The sequence below is a fragment of the Neofelis nebulosa genome, chromosome 10, assembly GCF_028018385.1.
Source record: "Neofelis nebulosa isolate mNeoNeb1 chromosome 10, mNeoNeb1.pri, whole genome shotgun sequence".
NCBI lineage: Eukaryota > Metazoa > Chordata > Mammalia > Carnivora > Felidae > Neofelis > Neofelis nebulosa.
Window position 1 is genome coordinate 101,555,554 of NC_080791.1, and position 22,843 is coordinate 101,578,396.

Sequence of the window (22,843 nt, forward strand, 5' to 3'; positions counted from 1 at the left end):
TGCTCTGAAAGTGTGGAGCCTGCTTGCCATCCTTCCTCTCCCACTCCCTCTACCCCCTCCCTGCTCATGTTGTAAATAAACAAATTAGTTAATTAATTAATTAAAAAAAAAAAACAGAATGCTACCAACCTATATGAAAATCCTTTGGTATTTGTACACTCTTTCCCAAAGTTAGGACCTTTAGTTTTTCTTGTATTTTCACCCCATATCTAATTAATGGATTCATGCATACAAGCTTTTACTTTGGAAATTGGAATATATTTGTATCAATGATTAAATGGAATTAGTTACAAGGCCCTAATGTCTCAATTGCAAAGCTCACGCTCCAATTATTTCTAAAAGTCCTTGAGATTGATTTCCTATATGGACTGTACACTGATTTCTTGAATTCCTTTCCTATCACCTCTGTTTAAAAAAAAAACAAAAAACAAACAAACAAAAAAAACAAGATATACTGTTTCTTGAAGGGGCTTTTGCAAACACTTAAAATTTCCCATGTAGAACAGAATGCCATTCTGGCTTCAAGAAACTGGAGAGAGTTGGCTCAAAAAAGAATGATCTCTTTTACTATGTTATCCTAAGTATCCAAGTAGTTCATCCCTTAACTTAACATCATAGGGTCGAGACAAAAGTACAACTTTTAACAAGACTCAATGTTAAGTTTGGGATCAAATTTTGATATGAAAATAATTTAATAACTGCTACCAAATGTGATCCTTTTCAGAGCAGAATGTTCTAAACCTAACCTCATGGTATGCAAGCTAGGTCCCGCGTATCTGGCTTTCGGTATGCTTTTAATACAGTACACAAAAGATCCAGAATAGCTAAAACAATTTTTAAAAAAGAATGAAGTTGAAGAACTTACAATATTGATTTAAAGACCAACTATAAACCTGGAGTAATCAAGAGAATAGAGTGCCCCAAACATGTACACATGTATGTTCAATTATCAGCTAAGAAACCAAAGTAACTTAATAGGATCCAAGATATATTCTACAAATCAGTAACAAAAGACACTATGCAAAAACTGGAGAAAAAGATTAGAAAATACATTTCACAGAAGAAATATAAAAGGCCAATACACACATATAAAAAGTTGAACATCCTTAGTCGCCAGGGAAATGAAATTAAATAACTATGAGCTACCACTTGTCACCCACTAGGGTGGATAAAATTTAAAATACTAGGTTGCCAAAGAATCACATGTACAAAGAATCATATCAGCTGCTATGTTCAGCTCCCAAAATTATCATACGTTGCTGATTGGAAGGTACAAAGGTACTTCACTTTGGAAAACGGACTGGCAGTTTTATGTAAAGTTAAACATGTTACTCCCAGGAATTCTTTTCCTAGATGCTTACACGAGAGGAATAAAAAGATCTCCAGCAAAACAGGTGTATGTTAATGATACTGATAACTTTACTCATGGCAGTACAAAATGGAAATATTTCAACTGTCCATCAATAGATAAAGCATAAATTGTAGTATATGCATCGACTGAAGTACAACTCAACAGTAACATGGAATACATGTCCATGTATATAACAGAGTGTATGAATTTCAATAGCATTACGTTGAGCAAAAGAAACCAGACATAAACATTATTCCATTTACATCAAGTTCCGAAACAGGTAAAATTCAGCCATCGTGATAGAAATCACAGTAATTGTGGCTTAGGATACAGTGTGGGATAATTAGCTGCAAAGACACACATTTTAAGGTGATGAAACTCTCTCTAATTGGAAGCAGGAGTAATACTGGAAATGTTATTTTTCAAGTGCTGTCCATTCACAATCGGCATTTTATTTTCCCTAAGTTATACCTTAAAAACATATTGTCTTATTTACATTTTTATTTAATTTTAAAAAATACATCGTTTAAAAAAAACCGGTATAATATGGTCATTTTTTCCTTTTTCTTTCCAAGTTTTTATTTAAATTCCAGTGAGTTGACGTACGGTGTAATGTTAGTTTCAGGTGTGCCATATTGTGACTCAACCCTTGCATACAACCCTTGGGGCTCGTCACAAGTGTCCTCTTTCATCCCCACCACCCTATTCCAACCACTGTCTCACCCACCTCCCCTCCAGGAACCATCAGTTTGTTCTGTAAAGTTAAAAGTCTGTTTCTTGGATTGCCTCTCTCTGCCCTCCCCCATATTCATTTATTTCTTAAATTCCACATATGAGTGAAATCATATGATACTTGTCTTTCTCTGACTTACTTTGCTTAGCATAATACTCTCTAACTCTATCCACATCACTGCAAATGGCAAGATTTTATTATTTTTGATGGCTAAGTAATATTCCATTATATATATATATATATATATATATATATATATATATATGTGTGTGTGTGTGTGTGTGTATAAGTATATATACACTATAGCTTCTTTAGCCATTCATCAGTTGATGGACATTTGGGTTCTTTCCATAATTTGACTATTGTTGATCATGCTGCTATAAACATCAGTGTGAATGTGTCCTTTTGAATTAGTATTTCTGTATCCTTTATATAATGTAAATACCTAATTGTGGAACTGCTGGATCGTAGAATATTTTTATTTTTAACATTTTGAGGAACCTCTATACTGCTTTAATATTGCCTTTTTAATACTATTTTCAGTTTGTTTCTCAGAAGCTTTTGGTTTGTTTGTTTGTTTTTCAGTTTTAATTCTTATTTTACGTAAATTATTTCGTTCACAATTTCTTCTTAGTTTCTACTTTCTTCCTTTAACAAAATTAAGAATTTTCAAAAAGGATCTTGCATTGAATATTTCCTGCTTTAGCAATTGAGCACTATAAGGCAAAAACAGTACATACATTTTATGTTTATATAGTGGGAAGTACTAAATAGGACTATACAGTTGCAAAGTTTCTACATTTTAAAGTAATACAATATTAACACTAATTAAAATGTGAAAAATTAGTACATTGTGTTCCCTAGAGTCACCATTAAAGGTATATAAATGGAATTTTTAAAACTCTAGAAATATTTCTATAGTCCAAAATTAGACAGCAAAATAAAAACAGGAATAAAAAAACAGAAGGAGAAAAGTGGAAAACAAAAGTTGTTTTTATACATTTCTTTCAAGTTTTTATTTCAATTACAGGTAGTTGACATATAGTGTAATATTAGTTTCAGGAGTAGAGTTTAGTGATTCATCACTTACATACAACACCCAGTGCTCATCACAAGTGCCCTCCTTAATACCCAACCTAAATACTCTTTTAATCCATTCTCCTTGCCCACCTCCCCGTCTAGCAATGCTGTTTGTTCTCCATAGTGAAGAGTCTGTTTTATGGCTACTCTTTCTCTTTTCCCCCTATGTTCATCTCTTTCACGTCTTAAATCCCACATAAGAATGGAATCGTATGGTATTTGTCTTTCTCTGACTAATTTATTTTGCTTAGCATAAGACACTCTAGGTCCATCCACATCATTGCAAATGGCAAAATTTCATCCTTATGGATGGCTGAGTAATATTCCATTGTGTATATACATCACAACTTCTTTCTTGTTAAAATGTCTATGCTACCCAGAGAAATCTACACTATTAATGCAATCCCTGTCAAAAACCACCAGCATTTTTCACAGAGCGAGAATAATCTTAAAATGTGTATAGAACCACAAAAGATCCCAAATAGGAAAAGCCATCTTAAAAAAGCAAAACAAAGCTGGAACATGATACTTCCGGACTTCCAGACTTCAAGCTATATTACAAGTCTATAGACATCAAGACAGTATGGTACTGGCACAAAAACAGACACATAGATCAATGGAACAGAATAGAAAGCCAAGAAATGGACCCACAACTATATGATCAATTAATCTTCAACAAAAGAGGAAAGAATATCCATTGGAAAAAATACAGTCTCTTCAACAAATAGTGTTGGGAAAACTGGACAGCAACATGCAAAAGAATAAAGCTTTTTTATAGCACACACACACACACACACACACATACAAATTCAAAATGGATGAAAGACCTAAATGTGCGAGAAGAAACCATAAAAATCCTAGAGAGAAAAACACAGGCAGCAATCTCCTTGACATTGGTTGTAGCAACTTTTTACTAGACATGTCTTCAGAGGTAAGGGAAACCAAGGCAAAAATGAATGATTGAGACTTTGCCAAGATTAAAAGTTTCTGCAGAATGAAGGAAACAATCAACAAAACTAAAAGGCAGCTTACAGAATGGGAGAAGATATTTGCAAATGACGTATGTGATAAAGGGTTAGTATCCAAAATCTATAAAGAACTTGTCGAACTCAACACCCCAAAAATAAATAGTATAGTTAAGACATGGTCAGAAGACATGAATAGATATTTTACCAAAGAAAACATACAGATGGTTAACAGACACATGAAAAGATGCTCAATACCACTTATCATCAGGGAAATACAAATCAAAACCATAATGAAATATCACCTCACACCTGTCAGAATGGCCAATATTAACGACACAAGAAGCAACAGGCACTGACAAGGATATGAATGGATAAAGTAGCTGTTCAATTTCTATATAATAAATACAAAGTTTTAAAGAATATATAAAATTATATTAATTATGTATGTTTATAATTTACTTAATAAGTTTCCAAACTATTTAGTTTCTACCGTTTTGCCATACTAATAATATACTCATGAAGATTTTTATATAATTTAATAACTTGTATTATCTTGCAAAGCAGATTTCCAGAAGCAAGTTTTCTTCCTACTGAACATATGTATGTTTTCAACTGTTTTTGGACCTAAGGCAAGATGTTTAGAAAAATTATATTCCTCAGTTCATGACATTGTATCATCATTGGGCCAGGCAAAGGCCCTTCTCTTTCCTTAGTTTATTTTTCATTCCAATTTGTTATGAGCTGAATTGTCGCACCAAAATCATATGTTGAAGCCTTAACCCTTGGTATTTCACAATGTAACTGTATTTGGAGGTAGAATCTTTAAAGAGGTAATTTGATTAAAATGGCTTGTTAAAGTCATTTGGATAGGGGCCCTATCCAATGTGACTGGTGTCCTTATAAGAAGAGGAGACTAGGACACCCAGAGAGAAACTAGACATGTACCTAGAACCAACAATGACCATGTGAAGACATAGCGAGAAGGTGGCCATTTACAAGGTAAGAGACTCCTCAGAAGAAACCAAACCTGTCAAGCCTGTGATCTTGGACTTCTAGATTCCACAACTGAAAAGATGCATTTCTGTTGTTCAAGCCACCCAGTCTGTGTTTTTTTGTTATGCAGCCCCAGCAAACTCCACATCTTTCACCTTATTTGTTTATTCAGTTCCCTCTCCCACTACCAGCAGGTAACCTTCCTGATGTATTTAATGTCTATCTGGTTTTTTTGTGTGTGTTCTTACAGGACAGTTTCCTTTCTGCATAATCCTATTGTTCATTGCATGCATAAATATGTATGTATAATTTTACACCTATGATAGTATATGTATATAAGATTTACTGGTTAAAATATATATGTAGGTGACAGGAAATTTATGGATATAACCAAGAGGCTTCTTTTCTGCTAGGCCATTGGTTTCTACCTCTTTAATATTGCATTTTTGCAATAATGAATCTCTGAATGCACATGAGTTACTTTGACACATACACTTTAATCACTGTGTCCCTTAGATATCAGGGAACTGAACTCACTTCACTAATGGAGGTTCATAGTGCCACAAACAACACTCAAGGGATGTCTGGTTGAATTCCTGCAGGGAGATCTTGTTAAGGAGCTATTTCCAAGTGACATCTTCCCCAAGGATATAAAAGGCAATTTGTGGATTCTAGAATCACCCGTGCTTCAGAGTTAGGTATTTTATTGAACCGCATTTAGAGACTGTCACTAAGAGCCTGAAGCAGATTCTCCTTTAGAGGTGGGTAGAAAATATTTGTCTTATTTTTGCATAATGGCTTTTGAAAGATCCAAAACTCTACCTCAAACTGAGCTCCTTCACTTCCATTTTGAAAGGCACTCGACACTATGAATAATCCAATAAGATAATACGTTAATCTGTTTCCAAGATTTGTAGCCTTTGGGAGAATACATGTTGTTAAATATGATCCGGCTATTATGTTTCCAAATCAGGGCTGGTATTGTTATGTCTTATGTACCCAAATAAATTATATCCCTCCTGAAACCATAACTTTTGCTCACTGAGTTTATGTATATCATAGTTTTATTTCTTCCATATTAGCTAAAAGAAAACGCATATTTCCCCTGACAATCTGTGAGAAAAAGAATTCCAAATGGCGTTCCTTTTTGAGAATATAAAATCACAAATTATCTTGAGAAAACTCCCTCTGAATATGATAATATACAGATATACTATCTCCTAGTAAAACTAATCTGCCAATATTATAGTTGAGAAGATCTCACTCATAAAGAAAAACCTGTCTTTGAGGAGAGACGCTGCATAAATAGAAGTGAGACTTTAAGAAACCGCAAACTCCAAGATCCCTGGTTTTATAGGACAGAACCTCTATAACAAGGAAGAAAATGTTCACTTGCTGGGTTGCCCTTACCTCACATGACGCAAAATAAGACGTTCAAAAATAAATTTACTTTTTAAAAAATTCTGCCTCATAATTTTATAGTAAAAGAAGGCTCTAAGTACATGGAAACTATTTCCATATATACTTTTTAAGGTTATGATTATTAGCCATGAAACATTGGTGTTAATGAAAGCTCAACTTTTTACCCTCCACGTTACTCATTAGTATTCGTAAGAAGATTGAAAATGCCTAGAGTATGATCAGAGATGACATTGTTAAATACTCCAAAATTCACGTTTGTTAGCTTCATTTGACACTACTTTTATTTCTATTTTCTGATCACATGGGGCTCCCTGCTACAAAGGATGAGCAAACTTCCTTCAGATAACATGTCACCTCTCACACACAAAGAATGGAGTCATCTCAGGAGAATCAACATGAGGACACAGACAGCCGGAGATGAAAATTATGTTCACTGTGTATCCGATAGGATAGTATGACCAGAAAATTGGTATAGCCCTGATTGTGGAATGCACTGAAAATGAAGCTGAGGCATCTTTCAATTATTATTTTTTTTAAAAAGGCTCAGATTATATACCTTAATTACTCAAAAAGCTTTAGCGACTGCCATTTTTCTACCAGCTAACCTGAGAGAATTATGATAGGGAAAGCAAGACAGTTGCAAGAGTCAAGTCCAGTGATAAAGAAAGCTTGACCTACGCAAGTAGAAGAGGAAGACGCTTAGGATGGGGAAGTATTTAGAGAAATTGGCCAACAATGCATATGGAGTTTTGAAAGAGCAAATTGGAAGATGACTAGGATGTTTGTCTTTTAAAATGGTTGCTTTTTAAAATATATTTTTGCTCTTTAGTATGAAGGATATAATGAGCAACATATCAGATTCCAGCAGAAATGGAAGAGCTGATATAATTTAGATTTTTTTTTTTTTTGCTTAGGGTTGATGTGTTTGCCAAGGGAGACAATGCAGAGCCAGAAAGCTGTGAACAAAATATTAAAAGTCGTAAACAAAGAAGATAAGGTCATAAAGAGGCATGGAGGTGGGGACACAGAAGCAATATTCTGTAGTGTAATGTTTGAGGATAAAAGAAAAGCTAGAATCTCGAAACAGAGGGTTGTCCCTGTGTGGAAAAGGATGAAGACTGAGGAACATATTAGAAGTTAGGGTTTTTTGTTTGTTTGTTTGTTTGCTTTTTACAATTTTTAAAAAAAATTCTTGAATTAGGTGAAAAAAATGCTATCTTAAGTATCTATAAGACCAACCACACTAATGTGCTCCAGATTTAAATATTAGTTTCTGTAAATTATTGTTTAAATGTCTCATAAGCCTCTAAAGTTTACTATGTTCAAAATGCCACTGTTGGGGCACCTGGGTGGCTCAGTCGGTTAAGCGTCCGACTTCAGCTCAGGTCACCATCTCTTGGTCCGTGAGTTCGAGCCCCGCGTCGGGCTCTGGGCTGATGGCTCAGAGCCTGGAGCCTGCTTCCGATTCTGTGTCTCCCTCTCTCTCTGACCCTCCCCGTTCATGCTCTGTCTCTCTCTGTCACAAAATTAAATAAACAATAAAAAAAAATTCAAAATGCCACTGTAATCACTCCATCTTAAACCACATTCTCTAATATTCAAAAACGTCATGGCTATTGATCCAGTAGCAAAAACTTAAAAAAAAAAAATCGCCAAGTCTTTCCTGATCTGGCCCCATCTGTTATCCCCTCATATCCGTCTCACATAATATGAATTATGTTGAAGGTACCTTCTTCTTTCTGCTACCAACTGTTAAATGTGTCTCCTTCCCTCTACCTCCAGCTTTTCCGCTTGAACCCAAGTCAACATTATCATCCCCAGGAGCCTTGTAACAAATGCTTGACTCTCCTTCTAAGTTTCTATTCATGTGTACCTCTTTCCAAACCTATAACTTATTATCTTCATGTCAGTAGGAGTTCTCATTTTAAATGTAAAGTTGATCATGTTATTTACCTACCTTAAAACTTTTTGGGTTTTTTTTTCATTTTTTTAAATGTGTATTTATTTATTGAGAGGGGAGGGGCAAGGAGGGGGCCGAGAGAATCCCAAGCAGGCTCTGTGCTGTCAGCTCATAGCTCCAAACGGTGCATGAACTGTGAGATCATGACCTGAGCTGAAGTCAAGAGTTGGATGCTTGACCTACTAAGGCACCCTGGTGCCCCAAGTTCCCTTTTATTTTTTATTTTTATTTTTTAAATGTTCATTTATTTTTGAGAGAGAGAGAGAGAGAGAGAGAGATAGCATGAGCAGGGGAGGGGCAGAGAGAGAGGGTCTGATCTGTCAGCACAAAGCCTGACGGGAGGGCTCTTACTCACAAACCACGAAATCATGACCTGAGCCAAAGTTGGACACATTACCAACAGAGCCACCCAGGTGCCCTCAAGGTCCATTTTAAAAATGAACAAAATACTGGGGCACCTGGGTGGCTCAGTCTGTTGAGCATATGACTCTGGATTTTAGCTCAGGTCATGATCCCCGGAACGTGGGTTCAAGCCCCACGTGGGATTTTCTCTCTCTCTCTCCCTCTGTACCTCTCCCTGACTTGTTCTCTCTCAACCTCTATCCTAAATCAATAAAAAATAAATAAACAGGAACAAGTTGTAGTACAAGTTGTAAACAGAGAAGACAAGTTCTTTTCTACTCCTGTGCAGTATGTTCAAAAAATACATGCCTGCCTGAAATCCTGGAATGTTCTTCCTGTGATCTATGAAGTAGTTGGTTCCTTCCAACACTTTAGGTTTCAGTTCAAATGTCACTCTCAGAAAGGCCTTCTCCTAACATCCTATGTGATATAATCATCCCAGGTTATCCTAATGTGTGTTTTCATTCAATTTATTTATTGTGTTTATTACAACCTTCAATTATCTCATTTTTAAAGTTCCATTACCAGCCTTTTGTGTCTTCTTTATTATTGGAATAGAAGTCTCATGAACTGAGGAACAAGTAATTTATCTGGAGATTGAACATTCTCTTGCACAAGTAGGAAATAAACAAATACTTGGTAAATAAATAAGTAAGGAGATGGCTCGGGTTCCTGGGTGGCTTGGTCAGTTGAGCATTCAACTTTGGCTCAGATCATGATCTCGTGGTCCATGAATTTGATGCCCGTGTCAGGCTCTGTGCTGTCAGCTAAGAGCCTGGAAACTGCTTCAGATTCTGTCTCCCTCTCTGTCTGCCTCTTCCCCACTCACAGTCTCTCTCTCTCTCTCTCCCTTGAATAAGAAAATGGCTCAAAGAAACCAGGAAAAGAATGATGATGTAGTAAATACTCTACAATGTTAGAAGTTATTCTGGTCTTGTTTTTTCTGATTCTTTCTATATTGTTGCTTCATTCGTTTTTTCTCACTGCAGAATGGTTCTCTATTCCATCCTATTGTAAGAGAGAAAATGTCAACAACTTGAGCTTTAACAGTTCAGGCATTTATGACCTGTAGTCTTTTTTTTTAGACCACTTTATTGAGGTATGGTTGACATACAAAAAGCTTATCCATGTTTGATGGGTACAATTTGATGAGTCTGGAGTTACGTCAGTGAATCCATCACCACAACATATCATAACCATATCCATCATGTCCAAACATTTCCTCCTACTCACTTTTATTATTATTATTATTATTATTATTACTATTGCTATTAATTTTGTGTGTTTATGTGCAAGAATACTTAAAGTTCTGCTAAATGGTGGATGTTATGTTATATGATGATATAGTCTTGATTCTCTAGAATGTAACACAAGATGGTACTCTTTTGGACAGGTGCCCACCACTGGAACTATCAGTCGTAATTGGGAAGGGATTCTAATTGGCTCAGTTAGGAACAGATGACCATTCTCGAAACAAGCAACTCTAGGAAAATATTCAGTCATATTATAATAGCATGCTGATCCGTTGGGAAATATACGCAATGAAATTATCATAGAGGTTTATAATGTAAGGATGTTTATTACCATTGCAGTAGTGAAATATGTCGAAAGTAGGAAAATATGTCAAGATAAAGTTCAACTAAAAACAAAGGCCAGATATATTATGTTTTTAAAATAATGTTATAATATTCTATAAATTAAAAATACTGATTAAAAATAACCATGATGGAACTTTATAACTTGTGAGGCAAGAAGGAAAAGTTATGAGAAAAAAAAAGGAAAAAGAAATAGTATCCAATAAAGCATAATGGGTTGTTTTACAAAGATTTGTAATTTTTACAGGTCTTATTTTCAGAAAGCTGAAGAGAAAATAAGTCATCTAAAAAATAAAAGACATATTTCCAGGGCACCTGGGTGGCTTAGTCAGTAAAGCACCCAACTCTTGATTTTGGCTCAGGTCATGATCTCACAGTTTGTGAGTAGAGCTCTGCATTGGGCTCTGGAAGGACAGAGTGGAACCTGCTTGGGAGTCTCTCTCTCCCTCTCCCTTTGTCCTTCCCCTGCTTGTGTATGCTCTCTCTCTCTGTGTTTATCAAATAAATAAATAAATAAATAAATAAGTAAGTAAGTAAACGTAAAAAAAAGACATATTTCCAAGTATTTTTGTCTGGGTTAATAAAATGGAAAATGAGAAAAAAACAGTTAACAGATATGGATGGTAGAAATTGCAAATTCAATGTCCATTAGCTAGAAGTTATAGAAAGATAGGATAAAGAAAATGGGGCAGGATAGTGACTAGAATCATCCAATCTTACAATAAAGCAACAAGTCCCAGATTAAGAAATCACAAGGAGAAATTGGATTCTTTGAAGGCATACAATTCCTCAAGGCTTTTCGTACTCAAGAGACATATAAGATAGAAATCATGGCTTCAAATACCTGGCAAGCTAATAAGATATTCAAAACTTAATAAGAATGTGAGGAAGGAAATCCTCCAATAATGAATGAAGCTGGGTCATCTATTTAATTTGCTGCACTTGCTTTTTCTCTCTTCCAAATGACTGTAGTTTACTAGTCCTAGCACCTTGATTTCAATAACCGAGTTAGATTCATACATCATTCCAGGAAATCTCACCTAAGAAATTACCCTTACTGCCTAATGAAAGTCCTAAAAAATAAATCTTTAGAGTTTGTAACCACTTCTCCTTTTCTTCTCCAAACAGATGAGTTTCCAAACCCTTACATGGCTCCAGGGAACCTCACCCTGGTGACTGAGTTCATTCTCATGGGAGTCTCAGACCGCCCAGAGCTCCAGATTCCACTCTTCTTTGTTTTCCTGGTGATCTATGGGCTGACCATGGCAGGGAATCTGGGCATCATCACCCTCACCAGTGTTGACTCTCAGCTTCAAACCCCCATGTACTTCTTCCTGCGCCATTTGGCTATCATCAATCTTGGCGATTCTACTGTCATTGCCCCTAAAATGCTGATCAATTTTTTAGTACAGAAGAAAACCACCTCATACTATGAATGCGCCACCCAACTGGGAGGGTTCTTATTTTTCATTGTAGCGGAGGTGCTCACGTTAGCTGTGATGGCTTATGACCGCTATGTGGCCATTTGTAACCCCCTGCTTTACATGGTGGTGGTATCTCCACAGATCTGCCTTCTGCTGGTATCCCTCACATACCTCTATGGCTTTTCCACAGGTATTGTGGTTTCATATTGTATATTTTCTCTGTCTTATTGCTCTTCCAATGTAATCAATCATTTCTTCTGTGATATTGTCCCACTGTTAACATTGTCCTGCTCTGATACTTACCTTCCAGAGACAATAGTATTTATATCCGCAGCTACAAATTTGGTCTTATCCTTGATAATAGTTGTAGTATCTTATTTCAACATTGTTTTGTCCATTCTAAGGATGCGTTCATCAGAAGGAAGGAAAAAGGCCTTTTCCACATGTGCTTCACATATGATGGCTGTCACTGTGTTCTATGGGACCCTTCTCTTCATGTATTTGCAGCCTCAAACTAACTACTCATTGGATACCGATAAAATTGCTTCCGTGTTTTATACACTGGTGATCCCCATGTTGAATCCCATGATCTACAGCCTGCGGAATAAGGATGTGAAGGCTGCCTTACAGAGATTTCTAACAATTTCATGCTATTCTTTAAAATCAGTGTAATTTTAGAGCTCTATAGGTAAATGATGAGATGGTTAAGATAGGTTACCATATGTCGGAGAAAGCAAACAGGTGGCTGACATAGGTTTACAATTAATCCCAGGAATTAAAAGGAGCTAGGATTTGGGAAGCTTTGAATTAAAAAGTAAACTCAAGTTCTTGGAAATGTGAGGTTGTTACAGAAACAAGCATTGCTCACTAACTTCATACCCAATTTTAAAAGAAATATTTCAGGGCACCTGAGTGGCTCAGTCAGTTGGGCAACCGACTTCGGCTCCAGTCATGATCTCACAGTTTGTGAGTTCAAGCCCCGAGTCGGTCTCTGTGATGACAGCTCAGAGCCTGGGGCCTGCTTCGGATTCTGTGTCTCCCCCTCCCCTGCTCACGCTCTGTGTCTCTCTGTCTCTCAATAATAAATAAATGTTAAAAGAAAAATTTTAAAGAAATATTTCCAGGAATTGGGAGAGACATATGTTTAAAAAAAGTAAATAAACTTGAACAAAGTAATAAAATACAGCTGAGAGAAGTAAATTGATCCTTCTTATCCTTTGGTTTCTGTTTTTGCTTTGTGCCTGGGTATGTTGGGGTATAGTGGATCACTGCATTTTGAAGAACTATAATCCAGATAGTTAAAATCCTCCTCAAAGCCAAGTGAATAAAATTGAACTGAAAAATATATTTAAAATAAAACTCCTTACTATTGTCTGATTGAAAAAAACATATAATACTGATGAATTTACATTCTGAACACTAAATATGATTGACATTATTTTATTTTATTTTTAATTAAATTTTTTTTTAATTTTTAATTTTTTTAATGTTTATTTATTTTTGAAAGAGAGAGACAGAGCTTGAGCCGGGGAGGGATAAAGAGAGAGGGAGACACAGAATCTGAAGCAGGCTCCAGGCTCTGAGCTGTCAGCACAGAACCCAACACGGGGCTCGAACTCCTCAGCTGTGAGATCATGACCTGAGCTGAAGTCGGACACTTAACCAACTGACCCTCCCCCCGCGCTCCTGATTGAAATTATTTTAATGAAATTAATATAATTTATATAACTTTCCAGTGAAAGACCCAGAGGACAGTCATTGATATTTTTGTGTTGATTCATAAATTTACTGAAGGATTTTCTTTTTTCCCTACTCTCTCAGTCTTCTTTATTGTGTATAATATATGTCCTGTACTTGATATCATTAGACATTCCAGGGATCATGTTTGTGAGAATTCCTTGTATCATTAAAGGAAAATTTTTGTTGTTGTAATAGACTTTTTTGCTGTTTTTTGAGAGTTTTTGATCAGTGAGTATACACCAATCTCTATTGTACAATTTTGAATAGAGGTAACCAGATTGTATTATGGACCTATTAAACCAGGATCACCAGAAAAAGGTCAATAAATCCATATTTTAATCAGTTCTATGGCTGATTTCCACACTTACCCTTAGGAATGAGTCTTGACAGATAGTCAAAGAACTAAACTGGAAGAGATATGGGCATCTGTCATTTCATTGCATTTTGCTTTATTGCACCTCACAGATATTCCTGTTTTTAAAAATGTTTGTGGCAACCTTGTCTTGAGCAAGTCTAGCAGCATGATTTTTCCAAAAGCATTTGCTTACTTTGTGTCTCTGGCACATTTTGGTAATTCTTGTGATATTCCAAACGTTTGTTATGGTAAACTGTGGCCAGTGGTTATGAATTACTGAAAGTTCCGTTGATGGTTAGCATATTTTAGCAATAAAGTTTTTTAAATTATGTACATTGTTTTTTAGACATACTGTTATTGCACACTTAATAGACTATAGTATAGTGTAAACGTAATTTTTATATGCCTTAGGAAAACAAAAAAAATTCATTTGATTTGCTTTATTGTGATACTTTATTTATAACAGTGGTGTGCAACCTAAGCTTCAAAATCTTTGAGGTATGCCTGTATATGGAAAATCATGTTAACCTGCTCTGGGTATGTTCACTTTACTTATAAATGAATTCCAGTGTTGAATATCTTCTTCAAGTATAGGCACTAAATATTTAGGCATAAGAATTATGATATAAGAAAAGAAATGCAATCCTAAAAAACAAAATTAGACTCATAGACATGAAAGAATTGTAATTGAGCTATCCTTAGATTACCTGCCCCCTAAATCCTTTTTAAACTCTTCCCTACTAATTTCCTTCCTAATTAAGTTAAATTCTTTCAAAACTACCCAATTTGGGGAGAATAAATATGAGGCATCCCAGAGAAATGTTAGGGGTTTTTTTAAGTTTATTTATTTTGAGAGAGAGAGAGAGACAGAGAGGGAGTGGGGTAGGGGGAGAGAGAGGCAGAGAGAGAATCCCAAGCCAAGGTTAAGAGTCAGATGCTTAATCAATTGAGACACCCAGGCTCCCCGAAAATGTTTTCTTTTATCAGTTATACTAACATCGTGACAAAGCCTTTAGTGGATACTTTGCATTGTCCCTTGTTTCCTTTAATTTGTTGTAAAATTATTGATGAATGGTCCTAGTTTTAGAATGGACAGCTAGAGCAGACGCTTTAGTAAGCAAGGAGACCACAAAGTCCTTTGGAATCTTCTTATTACCCTGAACTTAGGTATGGGAATGTATAGATCCACTAAATAATAGGAAAGAATAAAATTATGTAGTCTTTAATTTATTTTTTTTAAGTTTATTTATTTATTTTGAGAGAGAGAGATAGAACATGAGCAGGGGAGAGGCAGAGAGAGAGAGAGAATCCCAAGCAGTCTCTGCACTGTCATCATAGAGCCCGACACGTGGCTTCAACTCTTGAACCATGAGATCATGACCTGAGCTGAAATCAAGAGTCAGATGCTTAACTGACTGAGCCACGCAGGCGTCCCATGTAGAGTCTTTAGTATGCACCCACTGTTGATGTTAAAATATTATTGATCTAGTCTAATGTTACAAGATGGAAATCCTTAATTTACTACACTTGTCTGATCAGCCAAGTTCTGTTCACTGAGCATGATTTTGTTATACATTTATTCGCAGACACTATGCCTTACAAATCTTGTTTGTGATGAGACATGAGTGAGGAAATGGATGCTTAGGAGGAGCTAAGCCATGAAATACTTATGGATACTGACAGTGATTGCTACAAGTCTGAATAGGAAGGTATGGATTGACATTAAACAGGACCATCGGGTAAATATACATGCAGGATTCATGGAATAAAGTTTCTGGACTCCCATATAAAATGTAGGTATGGTTTTCCATGACCGTTTATAAAATGTCTTCTATCAGTTGTATTTTATTTAATTGTTTTACCTGATACAATATTTTAAGATTAAAAAAAAAGAATTGAGGAATCGAATGTAATTTCTGAACTCTTTACATATTTCTTTTTATTTTTTAATGTTTATTTATTTTTGAGAGACAGAGAGAGACAGCGCATGAATGGGGGAGGAGCAGAGAGAGAGGGAGACACAGAATTCAAAGCAGGCTCCAGGGTCTGAGCTATCAGTACAGAGCCAGATACGGGGTTCGAACTCAGGAACCATGAGGTCATGACCTGAGCTGTAGTCAGACACTTAACCGAGGTGCCCCATACTCTTTAAGTATTTCTGATTCAGAGGTGCTTGGGTGGCTCAGTCAGTTAAGTGTCTGACTTTGGTTCAGGTCATGATCTCATGGTTCCTGAGTTCGAGCCCTGCATCTGGCTCTGTGCTGACAGCTCAGAGCCTGGAGCATTCTTTGGATTCTGTGTCTCCCCATCTCTCGGCCCTTTCCCTGCTCATACTCTGTCTCTCTCTCTCTCTCTTAAAAATAAATAAACATTTAAAAAATAAACAAATATTTCTGATTCATTAGTAAGAGTGTCCTTTTAATTACATTCAGCATTGAATGCCTTGTTCAGAATCACTGCTCCTCAGGATTTTGTTAGTTTGTTTTTAAGTGTTGTACTGTACATAATGGACAAGCATCTCAATACCAAACCTCAAGTCGCAGCATTTTATAACAAGACACAAGTAGAGATGGGATATTTAGCCAATTGTACCAGATGTGTTCCCCAAACAGGGACGAGGAAGAAAAAGGCAGTATACATTCAAAGTATTATTTAATATCTGGAACATGTAGTTCAAACATATACAATTTCCTATCTTGATCTTTCCCTATCTTGATCATCATTTACACAATGTAAGCAGCATGTGATTTTTAAGCCTTTGCTATATTTTCTCCTTCACAGTGTCTTTTTAATACATCATGGAAAAGAAATGTAAGACTCCATCCCCTTCTTCATTATATCGCAGCCCAGTGTTATAGTTAACTTTTTGCTCAAAGGATAGGAGAAAATTTTAAATTCATAGCCAGTATATAAAATTCACATATCCACACTTCATTCCCCATGCACCATTGGCAACATATTTCTTATTCACCATCTAGGTCAAAGTGACTAGGGTGGAAACTAATGCCCAGAGCTTTTACCAAATGCCCTGTGCATACAGTATTAAGGGGGAGGCCCTTAAAGGAAATAGATACTCATCTCACAGGAAGTTATGAGAGTTTTAAAAATGTAATTCACACTTGCCCTTTAAAGCAAATCTCAAAGATTGACACTAATCATCTACTATCACAAAAATTATGTTTAAAATTAACTAATCATAATATTTTAAGAGTTAGGAGAACCTTAGAGCAATAATACTATACTAATGGCAGAGATATAGATATGCAGTTCTTTACAAACAGGGAATCACATCAATAAACCTTAAAAGCTTTCTCGAGGTATCAATTGAACAGGGACTGTAATTTTTCTAATAATCTTGCTTGCATCATGCTGTGAGGCAAGATCTTTTGGGACAGAGACACTAATAAATGCGTGCAGTCACCTGCTATTCAGACCCATTGTGTGAAGAAAGAGGAGCACCTTCTACCTGGGTAGATAAGAAGAATATATTTCAAAATGGTGGGCTTTGACTTATTGACTTATTAACAATCCTGTAGCAGCTCAAGATAAGAATTTTAAAAAATAAATAGAGTAGAGGGTGCCTGGGTGGCTCAGTCGGTTAAGCATCTGACCTCAGCTCAGGTCATGATTTCACGGTCTGTGAATTCATGCCCCACATTGGGCTCTGTGCTGACGACAGCTGGGAGCCCAGAGCCTGCTCGGATTCTGTGTCTCCCTCTCTCTCTCTCTGCCCCTCCCCCACTCATGCTCTGTCTCTCTCAAATAAATAAATGTGAAAATTTTTTTTAATTAAATAGAGTATAACATGATGGACAAGTGCATTTTGTAAAATAAAAGTAAACTGTTTTCTCTGATTTTGCATTAGATTTATTTATATTTATATTTATATTTATATTTATATTTATATTTATATGTGTTTCTTTTTGGATTTAAATATATATTTATTTATACATATTTTTATTTTTAGATTATATATTTTATATGTATTTTATTTCATATATATAATTTCCTTTCAGATTAAAGAAAATAAAAATTTCAGTTCAGAATCTCTGAAGAAATTTGGAAAAATCAGGCCCATGATTTATCAGATTATAATCTATGCCAAAACTGTGTCTCTGCATTTATTATAGCTAGAGAATTCACGCAGGATTAGTGGGGAGTAAATTGGACAAAGGTCACCAGTGTGTCTTTAGAAATATTTTCCAAAGCAATGACTGCAACATAAGAATAAGAGGAAGAAATATTCAAATATAATTATTATGATATTAATCTCAAAATAGTTAACCGAATGTTACTATTTATTTCTTTATTATCTAACATGTAGAAGAGACTGCACTAGGAAATGACAAAAAACCGTCATGGCTCTCAATTTTAAAATGTCTAACTAACATCTAGAAAGGGAAGATGTATGGATACAGATGGTCGTTATACACGTGGCGAGAACTATAAATGAATTATGTGTCAAGTGATTCTAGAAAAAAATATGAAATATGTTAACATGGGAAGTAGCTCTTCACAGAATAGATGACGTTTCAACAGGCATTAAGGATAAAAGAATGTTCCTTTCCTCATCCATTTTTCTTGTAAAGAAGAGTACACAGTAAACCCTTGGATTGCAAGTAACTTGTTCTGTGAGTGTTCCACAAGATGAGCAAACATTTATAATAATTTAATTTGATAAATGAGTGATGTCTTGCAATGCAAGCAGTACGTGATGCTGAAAGTAACATGATCACGAATAAGCCAAAGGATCTTCAATCTCTCTCTCTCTCTCTCTCTCTCTCTCTCTCTCTCTTTCACTGCGGGATTGTGGGTGATCATCTCCCATGCTTGGATGCTCAGTCTCAGGCTCTGGTGTCTGGAAGAAATTAGTGATTTTTCAGAACGTTGGATGGAGCTCACAACTCGCGCTAGTGTATTTATATTATATATATATATATATATATATATATATATATATATGTAAAATAGTGTATTTATATTTGTCACTTCTAAGCACCTATGGACAGTCCTTTGCTTTTCCATACAAGACTAAACTTGGGAATGTTTTGCTTCATTCTAGATCATTGGATAAGTTCTTTGTTAAAGTTGCAGGAAAATAAAAAGATTCCATTGAGCCAATAGATAGCAGTGGTTCCGTTAGTTATAGTGAAAGTTGTCCCAGACAATAACGCTCCTGTCATTCATCTCCCTCATATCAACCAAGAAGGTTTTCAAAGGTAAATGCAGGTTAATTGTTTATTTGTCTTTATATTTTTTATTTTCTTTATTATTCTGTATTATATGACAGTATTGTAATTCATTTTTATATGAATATTTTAGAGTTTTACAATGAATCATCTGAGTTTCCATTATTTCTTAAAGGGAAATTCACTTTGATAAACAAGTGCTTTAAATTACAGGCCTATTTCTGGAATGAATTATGCTTGCAAACCAAGGTTTTACTGCGCGGGAAATGGCAAGAACAAAGTAGAGAAACAAGGAAGGGCATGCTGTTATTGACAAGTGGAGACCAGTTTGATTAACTGGACCAATGGATGTCCACTGCTGGTAGAGAGAATTGAATGGAATTGAGATTATAAAAATATTAAGGGATGAGATTATAAAAGTTTACATATACTTTTAAATATAATTCATGCTTTACTTTTAATACAAAGTAAAATGGTTTGTCTGTACAAATGTCAGAATTTTGTGTGTTGTAGTGAAGCAAAACAATTGAGAAGAAAAGAGACCAGAAAAATAAAGGAAATTGAGGTAAAGCTTTCTTTCCAGTCTAGTCTACTGTCTATTCTTTGGCTGCTGTGTTTTCAGACAGTAGTGCTTGGAAATGAATGGTTCTCAATATATATTATTGAAAGAGTGAATGAGTTAATTGAGATAGGCTCCTAAGGGAGTAGCAGTTGGACATAACCAAGAAAAGGGTGGAATGTGCACAGTCTTGCTTATTGTTCAGGATGGGAGGTGTTACTTAGATCTGTTTACAGGTAAGTTGCTCATCTACTCAGATTAGTGAGATTGGTGATGGTGTGTGTTATGCTAGCGTGTAGCTTTTGGAACTGTGTTGTAACTACTAGTAAGTAGATCATGATTCCATTTTTAGAATCTTAACTGTAATATTTCAATTAATTAAAACAGATTCTTTGTTTAAAATATTTTTGTAGTTATATATTTTTCTATTTTTTTTAATTTACATCCAATTTAGTTAGCATATAGTGCAGCAATGATTTCAGGAGTATATTCGTTAATGTCCCTTACCCATTTAGCCCATCCCCCCTCCCACAACCCCTCCAGTAACCCTCTGTTTGTTCTCCATATTTAAGAGTCTCTTATGTTTTGTCCTCCTCCCTGTTTTTACATTATTTTTGCTTCCCTTCCCTTATGTTCATGTGTTCTGTGTCTTAAAGTACTCATATGAGTGTAGTCGTATGATATTTTCTTTCTCTGACTAATTTCACTTAGCATAATACCCTCTAGTTCCATCCACATAGTTGCAAATGGCAAGATTTCATTCTTTTTGATTGCCGAGTGATACTCCATTGTATATATATACCACATCTTCTTTATCCATTCATCCATCAGTAGACATTTGGGCTCTTTCCATACTTTGGTTATTATTGATAGTGCTGCAATAAACATTGGGTGCATGTGCCCCTTCGAAACAGCACACCTGTATCCTGTGGATAAATGCCTAATAGTGCAATTGCGGGGTCATAGGGTAGTTCTATTTTTAGTTTTTTGAGGAACCTCCATCCTGTTTTCCAGAGTGGCTGCACCAGCTTGCATTCCCACCAGCATTGCAAAAGAGATCCTCTTTCTCCTCATCCTCGCCAACATCTGTTGTTACCTGAGTTGTTAATGTTACCCATTCTGACAGGTGTGAGGTGGTATCCCATGGTGGTTTTGATTTGTATTTCCCTGATGATGAGTGATGCGGAGCATTGTCTCACGTGTCAGTTGGCCATCTGGATGTCTTCTTTGGTGAAGGGTCTATTCATGTCTTTTGCCCATTTCTTCACCAGATTCTTTGTTTTTCGGGTGTTGAGTTTGAGAAGTTCTTTATAGATTTTGGGTATTAACTCTTCATCTGATATGTAGAACAGTTTCTATTCGAACACAAAAGAACATGCAAGGTAAGTGCATGCCGGGTAATGAGAGTATCATTCTGGATATATTTATTAATTTCATTGCCATCATGTAATAACTATTTATTTCTGTGGTTTGTGACACAAAAGTGTTGAGTCTGAAAGCTAATAGTCTACAGAAAGATCTTTTATGAGCAGACCAGTAAATAAAAATTTTATTTCATTGCCTCCCCCCCCCTCTTTTTAGAGTGTGGGCGGGAGAGGGGCAGAGGAAGAGAGAGAGAGAATGAATCTTAAGCACTGAGCATGGAGCCCAGCTCAGAGCTCAATCCACAATGCTGGGATCATGACCTGAGCCAAAAATCAAGAGTTGGAAACTAAATCAACTGAGCCTCCAGGCACCCCATTATTTTCCCTTTCTCGTTCCTTTCTCCTTTTAAAAAAACATTTTACTTAGATTGACTTTCATTTTTAATATGAAAATTAGGTATCTGGAATAGATGGGTTGCTAATTCTTATTTATCTCAATTTCCATCTTGCTGTAATTAGACATTAAAACTCCATGAATATTAATGTTTTAGAAAGGAATATACAATTTATTTATGATAAAATTAAAGTAAATCAGTATTTCTTAAAAGTTTTTACTTACCACACAGTGTTTCCCAATAAACATACTGATTGAAACAAACAAAAAATAACTAAAATGTGTTTTTGGATAAGTTGAATAATAGTTGTAAGAGCTACAAAAGAGCTATTAGTAAACTCTGGATAAGATTTGAAGAAACATAAGTTTTTATTAGATTTGTATATTTATTCCCTGTTTAATTTCCAGAGTGTATAAAGCAGTTTGTATGAGTTTATCTAAGAAAGATTTGTTTTCATTTCTCAGGTATAAAGATGAGACAGAGAGATAGAAGGAGAGAGAAAGAGGGAGAGAGGGAGAGTGAGAGAGAGAGAGGGAGAGAAAGAGAGAGGGAGAAGAAAAGGAGAAGAGAGATGACATTTAACATTAACAGTATGAACACAGTTCTATAATTCTTATGCTTTCCTAAAATAGATTTCCATAAATTATATTTAGATGTTCAATAGTTCAATTAGGAAAGTCAGTCAAAATGAATAAGAAAAATAAATATCCAACCTAAAGTAAGAAAATGAGGATGAATACAAAAACATAATTTAAATTTATATTTCCTTAATAAAAGGTAAAAAGAATTGAAAGAAACACAAATTGACTTATAAAGAGACACATTTTCAAATCTCTTTGAAAGCAAATATCAGTTTATTTTCATTCGTAATATATTGTAAAATTTGTGAGGGTTCATTCCCTTGGATCATGTAGGTTCATGTTTCAGAGATAACGATGTGTGGGCAGTATGATAGAAAGCAAAATTTGAAAATGATGAGATATGGTCTCCTGAGTTAAAAACATACGAGTGTGAAACCAAACTACCTATACTCAGACCAGTCATCTGTTTTTGTTTCAGGTGTTACTATTTCAGTTTCCTCTTCCTCATGTGTAAAGTGAGCATTACAATATGGTTTTTATATAAAGGTCTAGCAACATCAAATGAGACCAATAAACATCTCATTGTACCCTCTCTACCCATTTTTAGTATTTGAATTGTTAATATAACTATGAAGATTATTCTGCAACCTAGAAGGGACTTTAAGTGACAAATTATTAAAGTAAGATAAAAAATGCAAACTATTTTTCTGTCAGCTTTGGGACAACAATGTG

General features: G+C 35.4%; 1 protein-coding gene across 1 annotated transcript; it reads left to right on the forward strand.

Annotated features, from left to right (window-relative positions):
- The first annotated feature begins 11,652 nt into the window (after window positions 1-11,652).
- On the forward strand, window positions 11,653-12,600 carry LOC131488844 (olfactory receptor 8J3-like). Its single transcript, XM_058690691.1, has one exon. It carries the CDS (start codon window positions 11,653-11,655, stop codon window positions 12,598-12,600), a length of 948 nt encoding a protein of 315 aa, XP_058546674.1.
- The last annotated feature ends 10,243 nt before the right edge of the window (window positions 12,601-22,843 follow it).